Here is a 10,746-nt window from a genome sequence, read left to right as displayed (position 1 = left end):
CTTCTTAAGTTCTTATGGACTGGATGGGCCTTTGGCCTCATCCAGCGGAGCTCTTCTTACGTTCGCATGTAATTAGCGGTGTGGAAACCCTTGTCACAGGGGGTGGCGATGGCGCCTGGCCTGAATGCCTTTAGAAGGGGAGGGTGTTGAGTTCTTGAGGAGGACCCGGAATCTGGCCACGTGGACTGTGTGAGTCTACGTGTTGCCGCGCCGGGTAGCCTACCTACAGCGGACGTCCGACGCGGCCTTGTGACGTCATCGGCGAGCGCCGGTGCGCTGCGAGATGGCGCTAGCGCTGTGCGGGGCGCGCGGGGAGGCCTCCCGGCCCGGCGTGCTGCGGGCGTGGCGGCGGCTGCTGCCTGCGCGGCGCCCGCTGGCCCTGCCGCCGCCAGGGGAGGAGGGCGAAGCGGCGACGGTGGTGCGCGTCCCCGTCGCCTGGCAGCTCCGGCGCGCCCGCGCCGCCCCCCCGCGGCCCGCCGCCCCCCGCGGGAAGCTGCTGCTGCGGAGCCGCCGCGCGGAGCTGAGCCAGGCGGCGCGCCAGACGGCGGGGCGCTGGGAGCGGCCGCGCCTGGTCTCGGCCGGCTGGAAGCACCGCCTGTCGCGCGGGGACTTCTTCCAGCTGGAGCGCGCCGGGCGGGCGCCGGCGCAGGAGCAGGGCCCGGGCGCCGCCTCCTTCCCCGCGCTGGGGCTGGGGCCGCTGTTGGCGGCGGCCCTGGAGGGCGCCCTGGGCGTCTCGCGGCCCACCGCCGTGCAGCGCCGCGCCATCCCCGCCCTGCTGGCCGGCGCCAGCGCCCTCTGCGCCGCCGAGCCCGGCAGCGGCAAGACCCTGGCCTACCTGGCGCCCCTGCTGCAGCGCCTGCTGGATGCCCCGGCGCCTGCCCCCGCCCCGGCCTCCACACCCGCCCCCCGCGCCCTGGTTCTGCTGCCCTCCCGGGAGCTGGCCGGGCAGGTCCGCAGTGTGGCCGCCCCCCTCTGCGCCCGGCTGGGCCTCCAGACCAGGGAGGTTGGCGGCGGCCGCGGCATGGGAGCCGTTCGGCGTAGGCTGCGCTCCGGGCCGGCCGACCTGCTGGTGGCCACACCAGGCGCGCTGTACAAGGCGTTGTGGAGGCGCATGCTGACTCTGCAGAGACTGGTCTGCCTGGTGCTGGATGAGGTGGACACCCTGCTGGACCCCACGTTCGTAGACCTGGTGGAAGACATCCTTCAGCAGGCTCCCCTCTCTGGCAGCCTCAAGGAAGTGCACGACGTCTGGGATCCCAGGACCCAGCTGGTCGCCATGGGGGCCACCCTCCCGAAGGGGCTGGGCGATCTGCTCAGCAAGGTCACTGATGTGAGCCGCTTCAGCGTTCTGACCAGCCATAGTCTGCATCGCCTTCAGCCTCATGTGGAGCAAAAGTTCATGCGCCTGAAAGGCAGCGACAAGGTGGCTGAGCTGCTGCCGCTCATCAAAGACCGAAGCCCCTCGTCTGGTGCTGTTCTTGTTTTCTGCAACAGCGCCAGCACTGTCAACTGGCTGGGTTACATTTTGGACGACCACAAGGTGAAGCACCTGCGTCTGCAGGGCCAGATGCCAGCAGCCATGAGAATCGGCATCTTTGACACCTTCCAGAAAGGACAAGCTGACATCCTGGTGTGTACTGACATAGCCTCCCGAGGACTGGACACCACACGCGTGGAGTTAGTGGTCAACTATGACTTTCCACCAACTCTGCATGACTACCTGCACCGGGTGGGGCGAGTTGGCCGCACAGGCAGTCAGTTCCCTGGGACTGCAATCAGTTTTGTGACCCACCGGTGGGATGTGGACCTTGTCCGGAAGATAGAAACTGCTGCTCGCAAAAGAGTTCCGCTGCCAGGAATGGATCCAGTGGTTAAAATGTCTTTGATAAGCAAAAATTAAAAACCTGAACTTAACTAAAGTTCCTGAGTCTTAGATAATCTGTGAATGAGTGTGTAACTTCACATTTCTTATCAAACTGCAGCATTAACACTTTGTACTGCTGTAGTCTAATTTGGAGTTAAAGACTTGAGCAGAACCACAGTTGTTCTGGCCAGGGCAAGAGGTTCTGTTGGATCAGAGGAAGAAATGAGTCCAAGTCCAGGACTGTCAAGAGAGAGCTTTATTCTGAAAAAAAAAAAACTTAACAGCATCTACTTATAGGAGCACCTCTAGGCATCTAGAGCAGTGGTTTGTAAACTGGGTCAGGACCCAGTGGTGGGTCACAACCTGATTTTTGGTGTGTCTCCAAAGGGTGATGGAAAGATCAGATCATTAATTGTCTCAAGCCCTGAGGCTGTTTGAAAAATCAGAGGCTGTTTGAAAAATCAGATATGGGAGCTGCTTATTGCCATGCAGGGAGCTGAGCTCCTGCAGTTTGCAAGCATGTGTAAATAGAGAAATGAAGCTTGAGGATCTTTTTCTGGTTATTAATATTTATAAATAAATATTTCTAGATCTTTTTTTGAAGACTGGTAAACCTAGGTGGGACCTGATACGGTGTCGTTTTAAAAAGAGGATCCTGTGCTAAAAAGTTTGGGAACCACTGATCTAGAGGCATGCCCTGGCACAGCATTTCAGGCAACTCTGTGGCCAACACAGCCTGCCAATGTCCAACTAGGTCTGTGAGTGTGAGCTAAATTAGTGTGAGGTTATATCAGAGGTGTTCGGTGCTAAGTGGTCAAAATATATGGGTTGTCAGCCAATGATGGATGCTCCCAGGCTGTTGCTGTGATTCTCAGGTTGCACCCAGCTGATAATAAGGAGGAGTGTAATGTAGGAGAGAGATGTCTTTACCATTAGGGATAAGAAGTTGCACAACATGTGCAGCATAATTGGTAGAATAGACAGGGCCAAGGGTGGGGAGGATGGACTTGGTTTTAGCATCCAATATCAGCAGCACCTGGGGCTCTTGAGTTGTGCCCAAGTTCTTGTTACAGCTACAAGGCAGTCAGGCCTGGCCTTGGCCGTCACAACAATAAAACCAAAGACGTGGAAATTCAGTGTAAAAACTTTGAGATAAATAATGTCACCACCATAAACAGTCACTAACATGAAATTGTCAGATTCTCTGTAGAATGATGCGTTGCATACTGTGAGATCCTGCACCCGTGCCATGAGGATGGCTGATGCTGCCTGGTCCCTGATTGTTTGAACCAATAAGGTTTAGTGCATAAAGGAAGGCTGGCAACTTTAGGTATGTTCTATTCTTTAGGTCAGGTAGAGAATTTGGGTACAAAATTTTCAGCTCCCCCTTCTGATTCTGGCACCACTGTAAATATTTACATGGACAAGGAGAGTGGAATTGACAATGTCTATATGTATTCTTTAAATAGAATTTGTTAATCAAATTTAATCAGAGTAGGCATTAACCTAGTGTGCATTGTTGCATCCTTGTGCAATCCCAAGGAGCCTTGTAATAAACATGCATGTTTCGCTGGGAGGCCTGTACACTAAGACACTTCTTTTTTTCTTTTTCAAAGGCTTAAAGCAGTGGTTCCCAAACCCAGGGTTGCATCCCAAACAAATGCAACCCTGAGGGTTATTTTTGAGTGTCGTGGGACTGGTTGAGAGTCCGCCAAGTTTCCAACCAGCTGCAGGGAGAGAGGCATGTGCCCTCATCCTCCTCCAGCAGTGATTGGCTTGCAAGAGCAGAGCGTCCTGCTGCAAGTTCAGTTTGCACAGAAGCAAAAGAGAGAAGCCCATCTCTGCTGCTGTCCTCCTAGCACATCCGAAGATGCAGAGGCTTGCAAGAGCAGACAAAGGGGGATTTGTGATTCTCTTTGTGTGTGTGTGTGTTACTCTCTTTCATGTGCACCTGGCTGGAGCAAAATGGAAGCCTGGAAGTGGAGCCTCTCTCACACACACTCACGGTCTCCCTTTCCCAGGAACTCATGCAAGGCATACCTCTTGGGCTCCAGGACTACAGGTGGGTGAGTGTGTGCTCAGATCCCAGGGAGAGAGTCTCCACTTATGGACTTGCAACTAGTGTGCTAAGATAGCAGCAGGCTTGTTTTTGCAAGCTTCTTGCCTACTCAGATGTCCTTGGAGGAGGGACACGCCTGTCTCTCTATGTTATTTCTCTATGTCTCTCTATTGCTAAATGACTGTGGCTTAGATCAGCTAGTCACGGAGCCCACCAGAGGACAGGTGACTCTGGATTTAATATTGTGCGGTACGCAGGACCTGGTTAGAGATGTAAACGTTACTGAGCCATTGGGGAACAGTGATCATGCTGCGATCCGTTTTGACGTGCACGTTGGGGGAAGAATACCAGGCAAATCTCTAACAAAAACCCTTGACTTCCGACGGGCGGACTTCCCTCAAATGAGGAGGCTGGTTAGAAGGAGGTTGAAAGGGAGGGTAAAAAGAGTCCAATCTCTCCAGAGTGCATGGAGGCTGCTTAAAACAACAGTAATAGAGGCCCAGCAGAGGTTTATACCGCAAAGAAAGAAGGGTTCCACTAAATCCAGGAGGGTGCCCGCATGGCTAACCAGCCACGTTAGAGAGGCTGTGAAGGGCAAGGAAGCTTCCTTCCGTAAATGAAAGTCTTGCCCTAATGAGGAGAATAAAAAGGAACATAAACTGTGGCAAAAGAAATGTAAGAAGGTGATACTGGAGGCCAAGCGAGACTATGAGGAACGCATGGCCAGCAACATTAAGGGGAATAATAAAAGCTTCTTCAAATATGTTAGAAGCAGGAAACCCGCCAGAGAAGCGGTTGGCCCTCTGGATGGTGAGGGAGGGAAAGGGGAGATAAAAGGAGACTTAGAGATGGCAGAGAAATTAAATGAGTTCTTTGCATCTGTCTTCACGGCAGAAGACCTCGGGCAGATACCGCTGCCCGAACGGCCCCTCCTAACCGAGGAGTTAAGTCAGATAGAGGTTAAAAGAGAAGATGTTTCAGACCTCATTGATAAATTAAAGATCAATAAGTCACCGGGCCCTGATGGCATACACCCAAGGGTTATTAAGGAATTGAAGAATGAAGTTGCAGACCTCTTGACTAAGGTATGCAACTTGTCCCTCAAAACGGCCATGGTGCCAGAAGATTGGAGGATAGCAAATGTCACGCCTATTTTTAAAAAGGGAAAGAGGGGGGACCCGGGAAACTATAGGCCGGTCAGCCTAACATCCATACCGGGTAAGATGGTGGAATGCCTCATCAAAGATAGGATCTCAAAACACATAGACGAACAGGCCTTGCTGAGGGAGAATCAGCATTGCTTCTGTAAGGGTAAGTCTTGCCTCACGAACCTTATAGAATTCTTTGAAAAGGTCAACAGGCATGTGGATGCAGGAGAACCCGTGGACATATATCTGGACTTTCAGAAGGCGTTTGACACGGTCCCTCACCAAAGGCTACTGAAAAAACTCCACAGTCAGGGAATTAGAGGAAAGGTCCTCATGGATTGAGAACTGGTTGGAGGCCAGGAAGCAGAGAGTGGGTGTCAATGAGCAATTTTCACAATGGAGAAAGGTGAAAAGCGGTGTGCCCCAAGGATCTGTCCTGGGACCGGTGCTTTTCAACCTCTTCATAAATGACCTGGAGACAGGGTTGAGCAGTGAAGTGGCTAAGTTTGCAGACGACACCAAACTTTTCCGAGTGGTGAAGACCAGGCGTGATTGTGAGGAGCTCCAGAAGGATCTCTCCAGACTGGCAGAATGGGCAGCAAAATGGCAAATGCGCTTCAATGTCAGTAAGTGTAAAGTCATGCACATTGGGGCAAAAAATCAAAACTTTAGATGGGTTCTGAGCTGTCTGTGACAGATCAGGAGAGAGATCTTGGGGTGGTGGTGGACAGGTCGATGAAAGTGTCGACTCAATGTGCGGCGGCAGTGAAGAAGGCCAATTCTATGCTTGGGATCATTAGGAAGGGTATTGAGAACAAAATGGCAAGTATTATAATGCCGTTGTACAAATCTATGGTAAGGCCGCACCTGGAGTATTGTGTCTAGATCTGGTCGCCGCATCTCAAAAAAGACATAGTGGAAATGGAAAAGGTGCAAAAGAGAGTGACTAGGATGATTACGGGGCTGGGGCACCTTCCTTATGAGGAAAGGCTACGGCGTTTGGGCCTCTTCAGCCTGGAAAAGAGACGTCTGAGGGGGGACATGATTGAGACATACAAAATTATGCAGGGGATGGACAGAGTGGATAGGGAGATGCTCTTTACACTCTCACATAACACCAGAACCAGGGGACATCTGCTAAAATTGAGTGTTGGGCGGGTTAGGACAGACAAAAGAAAATATTTCTTTACTCAGCGTGTGGTCGGTCTGTGGAACTCCTTGCCACAGGGTGTGGTGCTGGCGTCTAGCCTAGACGCCTTTAAAAGGGGATTGGACAAGTTTCTGGAGGCAAAATCCATTACGGGTCATAAGCCATGATGTGTATGCGCAACCTCCTGATTTTAGAAATGGGTTATGTCAGAATGCCAGATGCAAGGGAGGGCACCAGGATGAGGTCTCTTGTTATCTGTTGTGCTTCCTGGGCATTTGGTGGGCCGCTGTGAGATACAGGAAGCTGGACTAGCTGGGCCTATGGCCTGATCCACTGGGGCTGTTCTTATGTTCTTAAGTTCCTCTTTGTACATGTGCAGCTGACTAGAAAACTGGTAGACTCAGCCCTTCCTGTGATCTTTGACAAGAGAAAGAGGACATTTTGCCTTGGTGCCCGCATATCTCTCTCTCTCTCTCTCAATCTCTCTCACCATATGATTAAAAATAAAAATCTCTCTGCGTATCTGTCTGCCTGTCCTCTTGGCCCCAGTGTTTACAAACCCTCCCACTATGCCTTGGTGTTTGGGCTTCTCCTATCTGGCTGTGTGCATGCATCTTTTCTTTTGTGTGAAAGCCTGCCCTTCAGTCTTCAGAACATCTCTTTCTCAACATGCTGGTCTAGCAACTGTTCAGGGGAGTAAGTAGGCAAAGAAACAGATTGGTTGGGTCCGAAAGAGAAGGAAGAAGATGACAAAGAGAAAAAGAACCTGGGCAAGAAACAGGACAGACTAGAGAGTTGAGAGAGCACACTTGGATCAAAAGTACCATTAAGGTGCAGAAATGTCTGTAGAAATTGGGGTATTACAGTGTGATTTGCAAAGAGTCCCTAGGGCAGTGGAACCTGCAAAGAACCTGAACAGTGGAAGGAGAAGGGCTGCAAAGGAGAACATGGGAGAGTTACTTGCTGAGAGCTGAGATAGGAGGAGAAAGAGAAGGAGGGATGAAGGTGTCCAGGGGACTGAGCCCAATCCTGTTGTATCTTGGCGCCAGCACTGGGTGTTTCAAACATGCTGTAAGGCATGTCCATGACACCCAGAGAGGAGTCAGCACCAGTGCCAGTTGGTGCTGAGCCCAGTGCTGGATGGATGCTGCCCAGAGCACAGTAAGAGCTCTGGATGGTGGTGAGGGCCTTGGGGGAGGGGGTGGGGCTGGCGGAGCCCTGCTCCGCTGTATCCTGTCCTGTGTTGGGCTGCAAAGCCCAACATGGAGGCTCTCAAGTCTGCACCACCAAAATAGCCAGCTTAGACTTCAGAAGCTCCATTCCCCTGAGGAGACCTCTGGTAGCCCCAGTGGTACCAGGTATTTTGCAGTGGTACCACTGCACCTGACACTGCTGCGGGGATAGGATTGGGCTGCCCAAAGAGAAAGAACAGGGAAAGGGAGATGATCCACTGAAATTTTAATTTAATTGGAAGCTGCCCATGTGCAAATTATTGCATAAGACTGGGTTTTTTAAGTATGGTGTCATTAAGCTCACCCAGAAAATTAAGCAGCATCATGGTAATTAAATGGCCTTTCCCAGTTTGAAGAGACACTTGGCCAACAGCCTGAGGCAAAGAGGCAAAGAAGGAAGGCCCATAGCCAGGGAGACAGAGCAGGGACAGACTGCACTTGCTCCCGGCGTGGAAGGGATTGTCACTCCCGAATCGGCCTTTTCAGCCACACTAGACGCTGTTCCAGAACCACCATTCAGAGCGCGATACCATAGCCTTTAAAAAATGGCAACCTTCAGTCTCGAAAGACTATGGTATAAGCCTACAGCACCCGGTATTCCCAGGCGGTCTCCCATCCAAGTACTAACCGGGCCTGACCCGAGATCATGGTATAAGCCTACAGTGCCCGGTATTCCCATGCAGTCTCCCATCCAAGTACTAACCAGGCCTGACCTTGCTTAGCTTCCGAGATCATGGTATAAGCCTATAGCACCCAGTATTCCCAGGCGGTCTCCCATCCAAGTACTAACCAGGCCTGACCCTGCTTAGCTACCGAGATCAGACGATATCGGGCATGTGCAGGGTAACAGTTGCTGCCCATAGTCTTTAGAGACTGAAGGTTGCCTACAGAATCATGGTAATTAAATATACGGTTGAGTTAAAAGCCAAGGTCAATTAAAAATTAGTACTACTGTTTGCCCACTGTCTGTGGCAGGCAGTAATAAGGCATTACTCATTGGAGTTACATTGGCCTGCCACAGACAGCTGACAAAAGGTAAAGGTGGTACTCATTTTTAATTGATCTTCTAACTTGATGACTGTTTAGGTAATTATGGATTTTGGCTGGGAAAGCCTTAGTAAATATCATGGTAGTCACTGAAAAAACCTGGTAATTTTTGTTTATTTACAGTATTTTTATCCCGCCTTTCCTGAAGTGACCAAAAGCAGGATAAGGAATTTCATTTACTAACAAGTACCAACTCCATGGGTCACTGGACTAAGAAAGAAACTTTATTTAGGCTGCTATCCTATCCACACTTTCCTGGGAGTAAGCTCCATTGACTATAATGGGATTTGCTTCTGAGTAGACATGCATAGGATTGTGCTCTTAGGGTCATGGTAAAATTGGGAAGTGCTGGCTTAAAGCTTGCTTTGTAATCTAGTACTGATCCTGGCAACTTTTTCTCTTATGTTAGTCATGCCTTCAAGCACTCATAAGAACATAAGAACAGCCCCACTGGATCAGGCCATAGGCCCATCTAGTCCAGCTTCCTGTATCTCACAGCGGCCCACCAAATGCCCCAGGGAGCACACCAGATAACAAGAGACCTCGTCCTGGTGCTCTCCCCTACATCTGGCATTCTGACTTAACCCATTCCTAAAATCAGGAGGTTGCGCATACACATCATGGCTTGTACCCCATAATGGATTTTTCCTCCAGAAACTTGTCCAATCCCCTTTTAAAGGCGTCTAGGCTAGACGCCAGCACCACATCCTGTGGCAAGGAGTTCCACAGACTGACCACGCGCTGAGTAAAGAAATATTTTCTTTTGTCTGTCCTAACCCGCCCAACACTCAATTTTAGTGGATGTCCCCTGGTTCTGGTATTATGTGAGAGTGTAAAGAGCATCTCCCTATCCACTCTGTCCATCCCCTGCATAATTTTGTATGTCTCAATCATGTCCCCCCTCAAGCGTCTCTTTTCTAGGCTGAAGAGGCCCAAACGCCGTAGCCTTTCCTCATAAGGAAGGTGCCCCAGCCCCGTAATCAGCTTAGTCGCTCTCTTTTGCACCTTTTCCATTTCCACTATGTCTTTTTTGAGATGCGGCGACCAGAACTGGACACAATACTCCAGGTGTGGCCTTACCATCGATTTGTACAACGGCATTATAATATTAGCCGTTTTGTTCTCAATACCCTTCCTAATGATCCCAAGCATAGAATTGGCCTTCTTCACTGCCGCCGCACATTGGGTCGACACTTTCATCGACCTGTCCACCACCACCCCAAGATCTCTCTCCTGATCTGTCACAGACAGCTCAGAACCCATCAGCCTATATCGAAAGTTTTGATTTTTTGCCCCAATGTGCATGACTTTACACTTACTGACATTGAAGCGCATCTGCCATTTTGCTGCCCATTCTGCCAGTCTGGAGAGATCCTTCTGGAGCTCCTCACAATCACTTCTGGTCTTTACCACTCGGAAAAGTTTGGTGTCGTCTGCAAACTTAGCCACTTCACTGCTCAACCCTGTCTCCAGGTCATTTATGAAGAGGTTGAAAAGCACCGGTCCCAGGACAGATCCTTGGGGCACACCACTTTTCACCTCTCTCCATTGTGAAAATTGCCCATTGACACCCACTCGCTGCTTCCTGTCCTCCAGCCAGTTCTCAATCCACGAGAGGACCTGTCCTCTAATTCCCTGACTGTGGAGTTTATTCAGTAGCCTTTGGTGAGGGACCGTGTCAAATGCCTTCTGAAAGTCCAGATATATAATGTCCACGGGTTCTCCCACATCCACATGCCTGTTGACCTTTTCAAAGAATTCTATAAGGTTTGTGAGGCAAGACTTACCCTTACAGAAGCCATGCTGACTCTCCCTCAGCAAGGCCTGTTCGTCTATGTGTTTTGAGATCCTATCTTTGATGAGGCATTCCACCATCTTACCCGGTATGGATGTTAGGCTGACCGGCCTATAGTTTCCCGGGTCCCCCCTCTTTCCCTTTTTAAAAATAGGCGTGACATTTGCTATCCTCCAATCTTCTGGTACCGTGGCTGTTTTGAGGGACAAGTTGCATACCTTAGTCAAGAGATCTGCAACTTCATTCTTCAATTCCTTAATAACCCTTGGGTGTATGCCATCAGGGCCCGGTGACTTATTGATCTTTAATTTATCAATGAGGTCTGAAACATCTTCTCTTTTAACCTCTATCTGACTTAACTCCTCGGTTAGGAGGGGCCGTTCGGGCAGCGGTATCTGCCCGAGGTCTTCTGCCGTGAAGACAGATGCAAAGAACTCATTTAATTTCTCTG

General features: G+C 50.6%; 1 protein-coding gene across 1 annotated transcript; it reads left to right on the top strand.

The window, feature by feature from the left end:
• Nucleotides 1–283: 283 nt before the first annotated feature.
• Nucleotides 284–3,204, top strand: DDX28 (DEAD-box helicase 28). The gene has a single exon (XM_066637992.1). It carries the CDS (start codon nucleotides 284–286, stop codon nucleotides 1,898–1,900), a length of 1,617 nt encoding a protein of 538 aa, XP_066494089.1. The 3' UTR covers nucleotides 1,901–3,204.
• The last annotated feature ends 7,542 nt before the right edge of the window (nucleotides 3,205–10,746 follow it).

This window comes from Tiliqua scincoides, chromosome 9 (assembly GCF_035046505.1).
Source record: "Tiliqua scincoides isolate rTilSci1 chromosome 9, rTilSci1.hap2, whole genome shotgun sequence".
Classification (NCBI taxonomy): domain Eukaryota; kingdom Metazoa; phylum Chordata; class Lepidosauria; order Squamata; family Scincidae; genus Tiliqua; species Tiliqua scincoides.
Note: the sequence above shows the minus strand (reverse complement) of the source record. Positions and strands in the feature narration are given on the sequence as shown.

What these genes read in the sequence shown, in the direction of transcription:
- DDX28 (XM_066637992.1), top strand. Translation starts at nt 284, where the DNA reads ATGGCGCTAGCGCTGTGCGGGGCGCGCGGGGAGGCCTCCCGGCCCGGC.